General features: G+C 48.2%; 1 protein-coding gene across 1 annotated transcript in view; it reads right to left on the minus strand.

The window, feature by feature from the left end:
- LOC132459974 (AP2-associated protein kinase 1-like) overlaps positions 1 to 15,377 on the minus strand; it is a 30,798-nt gene that overhangs the window by 11,950 nt on the left and 3,471 nt on the right. Inside the window, exons 2-16 of the mRNA XM_060054902.1 lie at positions 13,308 to 13,426; positions 10,420 to 10,528; positions 8,112 to 8,254; positions 7,893 to 8,014; positions 7,697 to 7,778; positions 7,434 to 7,566; positions 7,057 to 7,160; positions 6,468 to 6,547; positions 6,199 to 6,357; positions 5,087 to 5,297; positions 4,249 to 4,521; positions 3,485 to 3,672; positions 2,881 to 3,071; positions 2,728 to 2,793; positions 2,362 to 2,457 (exon numbers count right to left, since the gene is read on the minus strand). Coding sequence (XP_059910885.1) covers positions 2,362 to 2,457; positions 2,728 to 2,793; positions 2,881 to 3,071; positions 3,485 to 3,672; positions 4,249 to 4,521; positions 5,087 to 5,297; positions 6,199 to 6,357; positions 6,468 to 6,547; positions 7,057 to 7,160; positions 7,434 to 7,566; positions 7,697 to 7,778; positions 7,893 to 8,014; positions 8,112 to 8,254; positions 10,420 to 10,528; positions 13,308 to 13,426 — 2,076 coding nt within the window. The remainder of the gene's footprint in view (positions 1 to 2,361; positions 2,458 to 2,727; positions 2,794 to 2,880; positions 3,072 to 3,484; positions 3,673 to 4,248; positions 4,522 to 5,086; positions 5,298 to 6,198; positions 6,358 to 6,467; positions 6,548 to 7,056; positions 7,161 to 7,433; positions 7,567 to 7,696; positions 7,779 to 7,892; positions 8,015 to 8,111; positions 8,255 to 10,419; positions 10,529 to 13,307; positions 13,427 to 15,377) is intronic.

A 15,377-nucleotide genomic window follows, 5' to 3' on the forward strand; every position in this document is an offset into this window, starting at 1 on the left:
TGGTATAAAAAAGACAAAGGAGAAGGAGAGAAAGACTGACCGATAAATGGACAGATCAGGGAGGAGTTTATTGCAAGGAGCCGAAGAAGAAAGACAGCAGAGAACATCTTTACTGAAGGTTATATTTAGGCCCTGTCCACACTCACCCGGGTAAATCTACAAACGCATAAATATTTATCTGTTTAGCCCTTCCGTCCACATTAAAACGGGGAATTCCGACACTGAAAACGATGCTTTAAAAAACGATCGCTGAGGTGAATAAATGTGAAAACGCTGGGTTTGCGTTGTAGTGTGGTCAGGGTAGACGGAGGCTTTCAGAAACGATGACGTTCGGTTGCCATGACGCCGTCACAAGCTTGCGCTCGAGACCGAGACGCTCAACAAAAAATGGCAGGTAGAATGGAAATGATGATTTCTCTGTGCAATGTATACTCATGTATCTTCAGTTACAACTCGACATACTATCTCATACATATTCGTTACTCCAACGCCGAAGGCGATCGTTGTACTTGCTATGCTTAAGCAATGGGAAAAAAAACACATAGACGCCAGTTCAAACCGTAGGCCAACTTGGACCGGCATTTCAAAAGAAAATAAACTCGCCTTTGTACTTTGGCTTGAGCCATATTTTTGCTTGCGAGTGAAAATGATTAGCCAAATGATCAACTGCAATTATCACAGCTGATTGCGCGCCTGTAATATAAACAGAGAGGCGTGGCGGGAGTCAGGTAACCATGACAATAACTGTTTATCAAAATCATTTCAGTGTGGAACATGGATGCAAAACATTCTGAAAACAATATGAAAACGATAGTGTGGACGGAGATTGTTTTCATGCAAATGTGCGTTTTATATTTACCCGGGTTAGTGTGGACAGGGCCTTAGTCTTAATAATTGGGGGCTTTCCTTAAAAGGATATTCCAAACATAAATCATTGCCAATCTAGAAGGATCCACGTGGCATCACACCAGCCGACAGCAAATGACAGAAAAATGTAGTCTAAGCTCAAAAGTAAATGCTCACTCTAAGGGTTAGGTAGGGACAGCAAGCTATCTGAATCAGTTGATCTGTTTGCCAATCAAACGCATCACATTCCTTATGGAGCAACCGACAGCTCGTTAGTGGGAATGGGCATGAGTCCATGTAGCTTGATAACAACGCATTTCATCCTCCCCAAATCGACCACATCCAGAACAGATTGTACAATCTGTTTCATGCCGGACTAAATACCGCAGTTAAAAAGGAACCCCATTAGTCATGATTAAGATGGTTACTGAAATAAGGAAGTGATCTTCCTCCATCATGGGTAAATATTCCCCAGCTTAACATCCATGTCTCTACACAAAGGCTGCAAGGACAGTTTAGTTTAGACTTTGCATTCCACATCACCGATATACGACCAGACTCTCAGAACTCCCGAGTCCGCGCACAGAGCAGAGCGTTAGCTGTGGGTCTGATCAGTAGGTTAGGGGACAACCAGGGCCATGCAGCTGACCAGGAGGTCACGGCTCCGTCCATACTTACAGGTGAGGGCTATAAAGGAAACATTGGCCAGCGTGTGGGGGTCAGAACATGGTGCAGCAGATGGGATGCTCTGTCCCATTTACTACAGGAGAGAGGTGATCACACACAGCCATTCAAAGTAATGAATTAGTATCAAGGCAACTATAAAAATCCCTTCCTGCCGTGGGTGTCTTTATGCTACTCTGTTGTAGAGGTAAAAGAGGTTGTCCTTGCCGTTTGCTAGGGCTAAAGAATGACCATGGTCTTTCTGTATCTGCTGCAAATGTCTGGAGGCCATGGTTTCACTGAGTGGACCTGAGTGCCGGAGACGGCTTAGTTCAGATCAGATTAACTACACCCTGCTTATGCAACCGCCTCCACGTTTATCCTCTCCGTCTCAAACTGCACGCATGCTGGCTGCCATCGCAGAACCGTCCCGAACAAACAGCACAAACAGGGGACAGCAGCTCGTGGGACAATCAAATGACAGAATCAACAAAGGCGGTCAGGGTGCTGTGAAAAAGTGATGCAAACCTTAACCTCTCCTTTTGGTGCTGGAAAGCAGTCACGCTAACAAAGAATAGTTTGTCCTTGATGTTACCAGGCAACCGCAAGTACACTGATCCGCGGCTGTGAGGCAATCTAGCCTTGGCTACTGCCTCTCCTCACAGATTGACAAGGAAGCAGTGTCATGCCGTTTCAACCAGATGAACAAACAGAACCACATCAAATCATGCCCTCTGGAGTAAACAGCAGTACCCAATTGACTTAGGACAGCAGTGTGGTCAGCCTGCATTGTGGGGAGGCACTGGAGCACTAGAGCAAGCATGGCTGATCATGCAGTGGTGTGCAAATTACCTGGGGTGTCTGACAGCTGGAGGGCATTAAACGGGTTGGGGACACTCACTAATGCCGCCCCTGCATCCAACCCCAGCGTGTCAGCTGCCCTTTCAGCTGCAAGCCACACCCACACAGGGGGAGGGAGGAGAGAGAGAGGAGAGCTGGGCCGTGAGGGTAGTGGGAGAGGCAGCACAGTAACAGGCAGGTCACGGTGTGGACAAATGTATGGTGCGCTGGACTTTATCTTGTGAACAGTAATCGACAAAGACATGATATGAAAGCTGCAGACACCAGAATAAAGCCGCACGCATAATGGACATCAGAAAAAGCAGCCAGAGGGAGGGAGAAATGACAAGTAGTACATAAACAATAACAGAGGCCTACCAGGAAAGGCCTGCAGGCCTGTGATGAGGTCTTCACTGGAGCCTGTGATCCTCTCCCCGTGTTCAGCTGCAAAACAAAAAAGGGATGCATCACGTGACACCCTGACCGCCATGTGGCCCACGCCGCCGCCCCGCGTCCCGGCAGAGGTCTCACCGTCGCCCAGCTTGGCGAAGTCCTTGTTGAGCAGCTCCTCCGCCGTGAGCTTGGAGAAGTTGTCGTCTCCGAAGGGGTTCCAGGTGGGCTGGGGGGTGCCGGCGGCGGCCGGGGGGGCGCCGGGCTCCCCGGCCTGGTACACACTCTGCTGGGAGGAGCACGGGGACCCGGACGGCGTGGTGCTGGCGGACCTACAGAACACACACACACACACACACACACACACACACACACACACACACACACACACACACACACACACACACACACACACACACACACACACACACACACACACACACACACACACACACACACACACACACACACACACACACACACACGAGGGGTTTAGGGCCAGATCAGAGGTCCATCTGGGTTCCACCAGCCCTCATTAAGGCCAGATGAGAGCGTGTGCAGAGTGCAGCTAAATGTGGCTCTGAATGGCCCCCGTTGTCCCTGGGACCGGCTCTCCCGCCAGTGAAAGGAGCTCTTTTATTTTTTTTAAAATCCCTCCCCAGGGTCCGCCCGGCATGAATGGACGGTCTATGGGCCTGCAGGGCCATGAATGGACAGTGGAGCCTCAGAGGCGGGTCCCGCTCACTTGGACTTGTTGAGGCTGGCCTCGGCCGCCGCGGCGTGCAGCAGCTGGGTGGACTTGCTGACCGGCACGCCGAACACGGCGCTGTGCGTCACGTCGCTGAGGATGCGCCGGTGGCCGCCCTTGGCCGCCATCTTTGGAGACGAGGGCGGGGTCAGAGAGCCCACCTTGTGGAACGTACGGCCGCCCGCCTGCAGGGGGGGGGAAAGGAGGAGCACAACGGGGGAGAGGTGAGGAGGAGGGCGGGCGAAGCGCTGACCATCCAGGCGGTTTGGGAAGCATGAAGTCACGGAAAAGGCTGCTCAGCACGGAGGGAAGGGTTAATGAGGTTCCCGCGATAATCCGAGAAGCCCAGAAGAAATAAACCCGGAATGACAAATGAGCGTGAAGAGGAACCGACGGACAGTGAGATGCGCCAGACAGAGACAAAGAGCTGCTAACCAATCACCTCGAAAACTAAGAAGGAAAGTACCGCGGAGTTAGTTAGAGCATCAAAGGGCGTGATTAGGGTTTGTCTGAATGCTGCAAGGACCTCCCTGATTCCAAGACAGGCAGTAAATCATCAACAAAGAAGGACGACCCAACGCACAGTAGACACGGAGCTGCACAAAATCAACTGCAGGCCAACCGGGTAGTGAATGAGAGTCTGACTTAATTCTGGCAGAAGCAGGCGACCACAGGTCCCAGACACCGAGGGGGGGGGGGGGGGGGGGGGGGAGAGAGAGAGGCGGTCGGGGCGCGGCGTCGGATAGGGGGCCGCGGGTTACCATGGCCTCCGCTGCGGTCAGGGGGTCAACGGCGAGAGACTCAGGGATGGCACCCAGGTAGGGAGTGTGGCCTGTGACCCCTGCAGGAGCTACTGGCTGCTGGTGGTACTGCGGCGCGGCGCTGGGAGGAACAGGGTGAGGGATCGACTGCGTGGGGCCAGAGGCTCCACTGGCTGACTGCTGCTGATGGAGACGATGGGGATGGTTGTGCTGGCGCTGTTGATAATGTTGTGGCTGACGCTGGACTGGTTGGAGGCTGTGCCCCAGTGGATGCTGCACAGGAACACCACACAGCCAATGACATCCCAGCACCAGACAAATGTGGCTGCTGAAAGATCTCTGCCCCATTACCTTATACAGCACTTAGCATAACAGCTACTGTAAGGAAAACGGTCAGTTCAAAATAAGAGCAGGGGAGGAAAGAAAGGTCAATACAAATAAAAGAGAGCAAGACAGAGAGAAAGAGATATGAGAGAGCCAGAGAGAGGGAGACAGGAAGAGAGTGATGAGGGAGAGACATAGAGAGGAAGAGAGCGATAAGGGAGAGTCATAGAGAGGAAGAGAGTGATAAGGGAGTGAGAGAAATAAGCAGCAACAACAACAAATAACCAAAAGGATGCAACATAAATCAAGGAACGTCTTGGCACTTGTTTTATGAAAATCCTAATTGTACCGACAGCGATATACTTTCGTTTCTCTTCCTCTGACAAATGTACTTCTTGTAAGTCGCTGTGGAGAAAGGCGTCTTCTAAAGCCCTGAATGTAAGCTCAGGCCTCCAGGCAGGAACACGGTGTGACGGAGCCTGCTGCCGTTAAAGAGCGTTAGAGGTAGGCCCACCTTCTGGCCGGCCTGCTGCTGGGGGCCCATGAAGGCAGCGGCCTGCTGCTGGAGGAACAGCTGCTGGTGCTGGGCGGCAGCCTGGGCCAGCAGGGTGACGCTGGGGCCGGGCTGGGGGCCGGGCTGGGGCCCCGCCTGCACCGGGGGGGCCGTGTGGTCCGCTGGGATGGCAGGGGAAGCAGCGGCCGGCGGGGGCAGGGAGGCTCCGACGCCCACACATGGAGGGAAGAGGTTTTTTTTTAAGGGGGCGGAAACCAAGTGTGTGGAGGGGACACAACTGTATCATGGATTACAGTTAGCATGTTTCATCAAACTTGCATCTTTTTATCTCTGCCATTCACAATACATATATTATTATTTTTTGGTAATTTATTTAAATTGCATTTGATTATACACTTTTATTCTGTAAAGCAATTCTGCAAGCTTATGTTTGTCACTTTATTTGATTTAAAATGATTAAATTGCACTGTGTTGTAGTGGGCAATAAAACTTTGAAAATGCTCTAATAATAATAATAATATTTGAAAAAAAGTGAAGGATGAATGTGTATCCACACGGTGGCTGATTTGATAATCAGTGCACACACAGTGAATGAGGAGAGGCTAAATTAATTAAGCCTGTTAATCACCAGGATGAACAGCCTGTCAGGAAGACCCCAGGAGACCAGCGCCATAAAAGAGCTCGTTAAACTACAATTAATAGCATTTCAAGAGCTGCCTAACTGACCCACTGGGGACTTCAAGGCCTTGTCGTGTCGTTACGTTGAGACGCTCAACATAATGAAATCCATACTGGACAACAGGCCTCTGTAAATGGTCAATGCTAAATGGACCGCATTTTATACAGCACTTTTCTCACCAGTGGCCACTCAAAGCGTTTTACAATTATTGCCTAACATTCACCCATGAATTCACGCATTCACACACCGAAGGCGGCATAGGCCATGTTAGGCCACAGCCAGCTCGTCGGGAGCAGTAAGGATGAGGTGTCTTGCTCAGGGACACCTCAACACTTGAGGAGCCGGGGATCGAACCAGCAACCCTCCGGGTCCGACCCGCTCTACCTCCTATGCCACATGCCGCTCTGTGGCCCTTGTTGGGACTAGAAAGGTACCTATGGCCTGGGGTCCGCCCGCTGCAGCGCTGGGCCTCTTGCGGGGGGTGAGGGCTGGCTGGATGGGCAGGATTCCGGCTATGGGCTGGGGCTGGCCGGCCTTGGGTCTCTGCCGCGGGGCGATGGACGTCTCCATGGTGGGGGTGGGGTCGGTGAGCCTGGGGTACAGGGAGGTGGAGGAAGGAGTCAGCTGCACACTATGAAAACCTGAGGGCTGTCTAAAGTGTACACCAGCAACACAGAGTCCTGGACCCGGTTCTGGCCTCACCTGGCTTTGGTCTGACTCTTCTTGGCCACAGCCTCACTGGCTCTGATTGGCTCAGGAAGCTTGGTGGGGATGGGCGCGTTCTGGGATGGAAACGAGAGCAGCTGCATCAGAACACCGTCTAAACATCGCTGACCTAACGGCGCTCTGCTGAGACGTTCATTTAAAAGAGGGCGGACAGTAGTTAACGTAGCTGAGCCTCGCAGCTCGAATGGTATCACTGAGTCATGGGTCCCCCCCCCCCCCCCCCCGCCCTCAGCCACTTTAATGCCCCTCTGTAGGGGAGGCTAAAATGTGCTGAATCAGAGGAGGAGTGCTGACGTCCGCAGTGTCAATACATCAGAGAGGCCTGCTGGGATGAAAGCAGCCATCAGGCACCCCACCGCCTTTCTCCCTCCCTCTCCCTCCCAGTATTATTTCTGCTCTATAAATATAAGATGCAATCAACACTAGAGCCACTGTACATGTGACGCTGCACTGCACTTTACTGCCGTGGTGCGAAAATAAAGATGGAGGCCCCAGTCTGCAACACGGGGACATGAACCACAGAGCCAATGATGTATATCCCACGGTCATTAATGATGGTACGTACGTGCACATTTTGAATCGGACAGTCCCGTCGGGCCATCTTAAAAGCAAAGTAGGATACTTGGTAGATGTCTGGTCTTTTGTCGGGGTCGGGTTCCAGCATGTATCCTGGAGGAAGAGAGCAGAAGACTGCTTATGAGGCGCACATGAAGCTTGTTCTTCAGGCTTAGGACGGAGAACACAGGACAGGAACGTATCGAAAAAAGGAGAAAGGGAATGAAACGGAGGCACGGGATCCTTTATGCAGCCATGATGGGACCGGGGAGGTCAGAGCTCGACATCTCAATGCCTGGAACAGCCGTCTTGCTTAAGTAGCGGACTAGGATTTAGGGACGTCAAGAATGCAAAAAAACAACAACATCCAGCATGCAGTTCACTCACTGATGAGGCAGTGCATTTCTTGGGAGTAGCGCGAGTTGTCAGGAATGGTGAAGCTGCCGTCACAGATGGCTACTTGGCTTTCTCCGAAGGGCAGCGTGAAGTAGCAGAGCTTGTAGAGCAGGCAACCCATGGCCTGCAGAGACACAAGAAAAACGACCACCACCACCACACCACGCATGGAAGGTTAGCCACCAATCATCTGGAGAGCCAACAAAATGATTGTGTAATGCTTACATGGTCCAAACCAGTGTGATGAGTCTCACCCATATATCTGCTTTAGTAGTGATGACCTTGCCTCCGTAGAGGTTAACCATCTCTGGGGCCCGGTATGACAGCGTGGTGTACCTGGGCAGAAAAAGACATGAACATGGTCACAACTATGGTTTGTTACACTTTGTGTTGAGAAGATGTATTCATCAAACTAGTGATTGATTCCCTAGCCTGGAGTCCACCACTCACTTCTTGATCTCCTCGTCCACCAGTGGCACACCCTCTGTCTGAGGGTTCTGGAAGCGGTTGATGGCGCTCCCGAAGTCACAGAGCACGTAGTGCCCCCGGTCGTGGAGCAGGATGTTCTCCACCTGCGTGAGGAGTAAAAGAACCCCAATTTAGGACTCTGAATCTCCCCCTACATTTCAAATATCTGGGCGGTTTGGGGTTCCATGGCAGGATCCTCACCTTGAGATCCCTATGGACGATGGGGGTTTTGCATTGGTGGAGACGGGCCAGCGCCTCACAGGTGTCACAGAAGACCTGCAGCACCTCGGCCTCCGAGAAGCCCGTCTGGAGCCTCTGGTTCATCAGGTTCACCACCTGTCCCCCTGCCGGCCGACACACAACGCATGATCAGACACTCGGACGCACTGACGCGTTCAGGAGGTGAGGTCTTTCCTGGTCCTCAACATGCATCATGAATACAGAATAAACCTTATTTATAAAGCGCAAAAACAATACTTTTACACAATAGTGTTAAAATACAGCCGTGAAATAAAAAGGCGAAAAAGTGGTTTAGTCTTCTCTTTATCGCTACATTACGATAATGTTATAAAAAAAGCTTGTATCCAAATAAATGGAGCATTTAAAACATTTTATGTTCTTCAGTGTGATTGGTGTCAGGCAAAGCAATGGTCTTTGCAGATTCACAATGCAGAGTCAAAAATTGTGTTTCCCTACTAAAGACAACTACACACCCAGCAGCCCTGCTCCCTCTAACATCCACTGGATGATGGGTTCTGCTTCTCCCTGGCTCTAATGAGGCAGAGGTGTTAACATCCTAACCTTGCAGGTGCAGCCACCCTTCAACTGGCAAACTGAAGCTCTTTTCCTCCTCTATGGCAGCACTCTCCCCATTAGCTGTGCTGATTACGGTGAAGTGCCACCAGATCAGCGTAATGCCGTATTGCAGAAGCAAATGAACGCTAGTTAGACAATAGTATATTCAGATATGCCCCCAAGTCTAGTCTCAGGTCTTTAAGCTAGAGTCCAGGTCTAGTCTCAGGTCTTTGAGCTAGAGTCCAAGTCTAGTCTCAGGTCTTTGAGCTAGAGTCCAGTTCTAGTCTCAGGTATTTGAGCTAGGGTCAAGGTCTAGTCTCAGGTCTTTGAGCTAGAGTAAAAGTCTGAGTCTCAGGTCTTGTAATGGGATTGTTGCACAAATACCACTTTTTAATAAGCGCTAGTGATTCAGAGGACACACATCTTTGAAGGTGTTGAAAGAGAGGACCGATCCGATTTCCAAACTCAATCAAGTATGTATAGGGTTAGGGGGATACAAACCACATGACAATTGTCTGCAATATAACAAAACACTTTATTTTACTATTACGTTTTGTAACACACACACATTACAAACTGTAGGAAATTAACGTTTTAACATAAACTATGTTTTTATTATTGTTTGTTCGCTAGATTGATGCGACCGTTCTTGATAATCATTGTGTGCAGATTATATAAGGGTGCGTATTGTTTGCGCGACTCACGCCCTGTGTTAGCTTGAGTTATTGTTTGGTTGTTGAGAATTTTTTTCCTGGTGGCCACGTAGTGTGCCTTTAAGAAAAGACCACAGCATGTAACCACGGCAGAGTTCAGCTGGACTCGTTAACAGGCGAGCAACAGTGTTTGCTGACCGGGTCAATTAGTTCAGACGTGAAAGAAGAATGTCTAGGAACGTGGAATAATATCACTTTAACAAAGGAGGAAGAATCTGTGGGGTAATGGATTATTGGATCGGTCAGGCCATCACACAATAAGGAACAGAGCTCTAACGGATGACACCATAGACACCATAGACACCACGTAATCGGTACGTGCAGGCAAAGAGGGACAGCTATATACAGTGGCTGTGGTTACTCAGCTCTAGATAACAAATAATGAGTGAAACAGTTTCAGAGTGTGCGTGTGTATGCAGACTTGCGCGTGTGTGTGTGTGTAGTCAGTGGGTAAAAAGATTTAAAAGCGTGTCTGTTTGAAAATGATGCGGTTGTCAAGGTACGCGTGTGCTTCTACATGCGGCTTACAACTGTTTCTTAAGCCGGCTTAGGAAAATGTATGGGTATGGTATGGTGTAGTACCACTAACTTGTCATCAAGACCTTTAGCGGAAAACCCCATATGCAAACGGTTATACAGAGACAAATACGCATGCAGTGTCTGAGCAAAGAGTGCCAGCGCCCCTTATACACACGTATTCGTGCAAGAAGGCATGATGGCCAGTGGAAAACAGCGGGAAAGACAAAGTCAGCAATGCTGCTGATGCTCCCAGCGTGTTCAAACCAAACACAAATGAACACAACACATCCATGGAAAAACATGACAATGGAAACCATATGATGGAATGCACAAAGCGACCCACGTCAGAGGTTTCTCCAGACTAGAGAATGACCAGCTGGCTTTCTTCTAATTCTCCATGCAGGAAAAACACTGGGTACGTGTTACCCTAGGGAATGGCCGGAGATTACAGAACACAACACACAGAGACATGCAGACGATACCTCGGCAGAAGTCCATCAGGATGAAGACCTCCCACACGTCGCCAGCCCCGACCGCAGTGATGCTGGAGTCCAGGAAGCCCACAATGTTTCGGTTCCCCACCAGGTCCCTCTGTGTGGAACACAAACAGAGCTGGGTTAATGCGGCACACCAGAGGAGAGGAGACCCAGTACCCCTGGGCGCTGGTAGAGGGCTTTAGACTTGGGACTGAACACAGACTAAATGCATCCATATGAGTGATCGTTAATCCACCATTTAAGTTCTGTGCAGGCCACTGAGACACAAACCCTGGAGTAATAATGACAACCGTCCTGTGTAGACTCTAGCCCTGGCTGGCTGGGCCCCCTGGAACTGGGTCTCTTTATAGTGAGCGAGGAACTGGTGCTCTTTACAGTGGGCGAGGAACTGGTTCTCTCAACAGTGAGCGAGGAACTGGTTCTCTCTATAGTGAGCGAGGAACTGGTTCTCTTTACAGTGAGCGAGGAACTGGTTCTCTCTACAGTGAGCGAGGAACTTGTTCTCTCTACAGTGTGCGAGGAACTGGTTCTCTCAACAGTGAGCGAGGAAATGGTTCTCTCAATAGTGAGCGAGGAACTGGTTCTCTTTACAGTGAGCGAGGAACTGGTTCTCTCAACAGTGAGCGAGGAACTGGTTCTCTTTACAGTGAGCGAGGAACTGGTTCTCTTTACAGTGAGCGAGGAACTGGTTCTCTCAACAGTGAGCGAGGAACTGGTTCTCTCAATAGTGAGCGAGGAACTGGTTCTCTTTACAGTGAGCGAGGAACTGGTTCTTTCAACAGTGAGCGAGGAACTGGTTCTCTCTATAGTGAGTGAGGAATTGGATATAGTTACATTAAGGACTCAGGAAAGGAACGGGTGAGCGAGTAAAAAAGGGTTGACTCAGCATGACTCCCTCAGAGCGTTGATGTGTTTCTTCAGAGCTCAGGAAGTAGGAGTTGGCCTCTGACTCACCACACCATTAACTAAAAGATTAGATAGAAATTCCTGTTTGAAGTTTATCTTTTACTGTGCAGCGTTTTACAGATTCTCTGTATCATTATAGATGAGGGTATTTGAAATTGATAAGTCAATGGTATAAGTCAGATTTTTCTCCATTGGCTAAGGATGTTGAATAATGGTATTGATTTTTGTTTGATTGCTTCGTGGGTCGTCTCCAGGGACTATGAATACAGCTACACTGTATTTCTTTGGTATATCAGCATTCCACCAAAAAGGGAACCAACCTCAAAAACTAAAATCTCCAAAACATTGGTGTATTAAGGAACGCTCTATATGCACAGCCACTTATCATAATCCCCCTAAACCACAAACTGCCCTTCGTTTCACTATTCTGCATTTGATTATTACATACAAATATCAGATATTCTGGTGACGCGGTGTGTGTCGCAACACCGCAAATTATAATGCTTTTACCCAAGGGTGGTACTAAAAGGTATCCCAGACAGGTCTGAGCCACAGGAACACAGCCCCACACCTTCCCACAACTCTCAACACAAAGACTTGTTTTGAAATGCTTTTGTCTGTTGCTTACTGTAGAAGAGGAAAGGGTTCATTTGTCTGTTGCTTACTGTAGAAGAGGAAAGGGTTCATTCTGAGGCAGCAATCCTTATTCTCAATCGATTATGCACTAATTCAATCATCCATATCTGCTGGATGATGCCACTAAACTCTACACCCTGCGCCCTTAACGCAGGTTATTCCCGTTGTAAATCAAGCTGCAGTGTGACATTTTACGACGCGCCTGATTGCAGTCGACTCAGATAGCGAATATGTTCCCCAGAACACCGGTTGAACTTTGAGGTAAAGGGGCAACGGTGCTGCCAGTTCTCGAGCTTTGCAAGTTTGGATGTAGAAAATCACCTGAAGAGACTTGGCAACAAAGATCGCTGCCCTCTGTTTTCTTCTCTTATCGATCTGCTTACAAGGCGAGCAGCGGTTAATTCAAACTCAGTACAGAAAGGTAAGCCATGAGTAGGGCTGACCGCTGCTGGTTGGTAGATCGATTGGTTTGTCAATATGCTCCCGTCGACCTAATTGGTCAAACAAACGCTTGTATTACTTGCATAAGGAGAAAAACGCTTCTGAACCCATCCATTTTTGAATATTTCTATATATATATATATTTCTATCCATAGTGCATGGTGTGCTTTTATGATTTATACATCGGCACAACATTTTCTCTGAGAGACAAAAAGTAAACGTTTAACCAAACAACCATTTGTGATGATACTACTAAGCGCAGCAACGGCTAGCGAACACCCCTGGTCAGTAGCGGAGCTACATCACTGCTAAAGCCTACAGCTTGTTCCTGGTTCCTTTCATTGTAATATCCTCAATTAATTGCATTGCATTAGAATTGAATGAAGCAGTGGAAGCCCCGCTGATGCTGGGATGGATTAAACAGGTGATATTATGCACCCAGATGCGAGTGTGACTAGCTCTTACAAGCCATTTGAAAATCTGCCTTTTCCTGTGTTTTAGTGGCATCACAAGTGGGCCTCCTAGATGTAAAGACAGATTTTCGAACCGCTTGTAATGGCTAATCTCACTCACATCTGCTGACATGATATCACCCCTTTAATGACAAGTGCCGAGACAGATTGTGCTCCCGGTGTGATCCAAAGAGCCGGACCACACCCCAAGGAGATAATCATGACATCGTTAGCGAGCCACACATAGCTAATATATAGTGATTACTGTTTTGGTCCTCATCCACTCTGACACGGACGAAGAAACTAGTGGAGCAATCTCAAAATGAATAGAGTGACTTCAGCTAGAGATGTGTGACTCGGTTCTACATGGATGACTGAAGAACCAAGTCACACATCATCTAGTACTGAGACTGCATGAGTACGAGACTGCATACGCACCATAATCTGGATCTCCAGGTTGCAGATCTGCAGGTCGTGTTCGTTGTTGACGTACATCCGCTTGAGGGCACATCGTACCCCCTGGTGTGTGCGCACCAGGAAAACGATAGCGAAACCACCTGCAGGGAAACAAAACATAAAGCATGAATACGTAGGATTCACTAGAGATCAGCAGGGATCCAATCAGGGCGCCCCTGCTTCCTACACCTCAGTACTGCGGTTTAAATAACTATTTTGGGCGAGTAGGTGTCATTTGTCAAATGTTCCGGCACTAAGATTAATAGTGCTGTTTAAATGTTCCTCTAGCCAGATCTTCTAGTATCCTGATACGGCCAAGAGGTTTTACATAAAAAAGGATGTTAAGGTTTAAATAAGGGGACACAATCTTTGGCGTTGACAGGAAATTGCAAGGCGGTTAAATGTTCAATTGAAGACCGACTGAATGTAACTTGAATGTCAGTTTGACGTTCAAGGACTTGTTTTAATTAAAGCCCTTGACAAGTCTGCAGCATTTATATGCATGCCTAAGTGGTTTGATGTTTTATGGAAGGCATTCCCTTCTGGGACATCATTCTGAATCTGAATCACATTCTGATGCATTCCAGTGATAAGCAACAAACAAGGTACCTCTTGCTGGGATTTCACCCTTCGTCATTCAGACGTGATAGGGCAGGCTATTGATAAGACCAAGGAATGACGTTGTGCGTCCTCCAAGCAAAAATATTTATTTCATTAAGACAAAACCGGCACCAAATACGCACATCATCTCATTCACAGCAAAACATTTAAACTATTCACATGGCAAGCATGACGTTTAAGCAGGGGAGGAACACCACGATGGAATGTGTTCTGAGGAAAGAGGATGTGCAAATCAAACTAGGATCCATCTATAGTTGAGTCAGCGGAGAAATGGCAGGAATTAATTATAATACTGACATGATGCTTTGACTGATCTATCATGTCCTCTCTGGTGACTCGGTTTAGAGCACTAAAGGAAGCCGTTATTTCCTGCACCACACGTTAGGACCAACTGCGTAAAAAGATATCTCCGTGACTTCATTTTTGACATTCTCTTATTCTAATCCCTCTATATGACTTGACAATATTGACCATATTCTAAAGAATCCATTAGAATTCATGCCCTTTAAATTGCTGGCTAAAAGGTTTAACTAAAAGTGTTTAGGACTGGGACTCCAACGTCACCAGGATAAGGAGCATCAACGCATGGTCCACTAGGGATCAAGTGACAGCTAGCATTCCACTATACGAACAAAACAACGACAATATGTTTCAAAACATACTACACGGATAGCTTATTATACAACAGATCATCAGGTACAACAGATGGGTTCATATTACACGGTGTGACTTGCAGCTCCCTTTCAAGTAGAAATAAATGCTGCCAATAGCTATATCCATCGACATGTAAAGCCCTTATCCAGTCTCCTTCACTGCCTCACAGAGCAGCACTGCCATCGACTTCTCCAGGATGCATTCTGAATGCAAATAGTGCAAATGTGCTTGTCGTGACGCTGTCTGTTTGCTGATCTGGTGGAGCCCGTCTTATGAGTGAGCTGTGGGGAACAGAGTGGCCTGGACAGGGTGCAGCAGCAGGCTTCAGAGAACAGACAACACTTAATAAAGTTTAATACCCATGAGCTTGCATTCAATGTCTCTATGAAGACAGATCTGAATTACGCAGATGGATGTAAATGTGATGTCAAGTAGGGGTATACGGTATAAATTGTATAGAAAGTACGCCGGTGTGAATTTGTGCTGCTGTATGGATTTTGACGTCACCGTGAGACCGGTAGAAAGTGTTGTGTGTAATGTGTTGCAAAGTAAGTAACACCTTAATACCATAATGTAAATACTTTTTCATGTAAAAAGAAAAGCTACGCGCAACTGAAAAAGTGGAAATGAAACTTAGTTCCTTTTTCAATACGGTGCAACATTACTTTTCCCAGGGACAGATTTGACAACGATACTGCCTTCTCAGGCAGTATGTTACTGCGCAATAGTCCCTCCACAAGATCTTATTTCACACCATACGAGACAGACGCTGGTAGC

Source organism: Gadus macrocephalus, chromosome 6 (assembly GCF_031168955.1).
Source record: "Gadus macrocephalus chromosome 6, ASM3116895v1".
Lineage (NCBI taxonomy): Eukaryota > Metazoa > Chordata > Actinopteri > Gadiformes > Gadidae > Gadus > Gadus macrocephalus.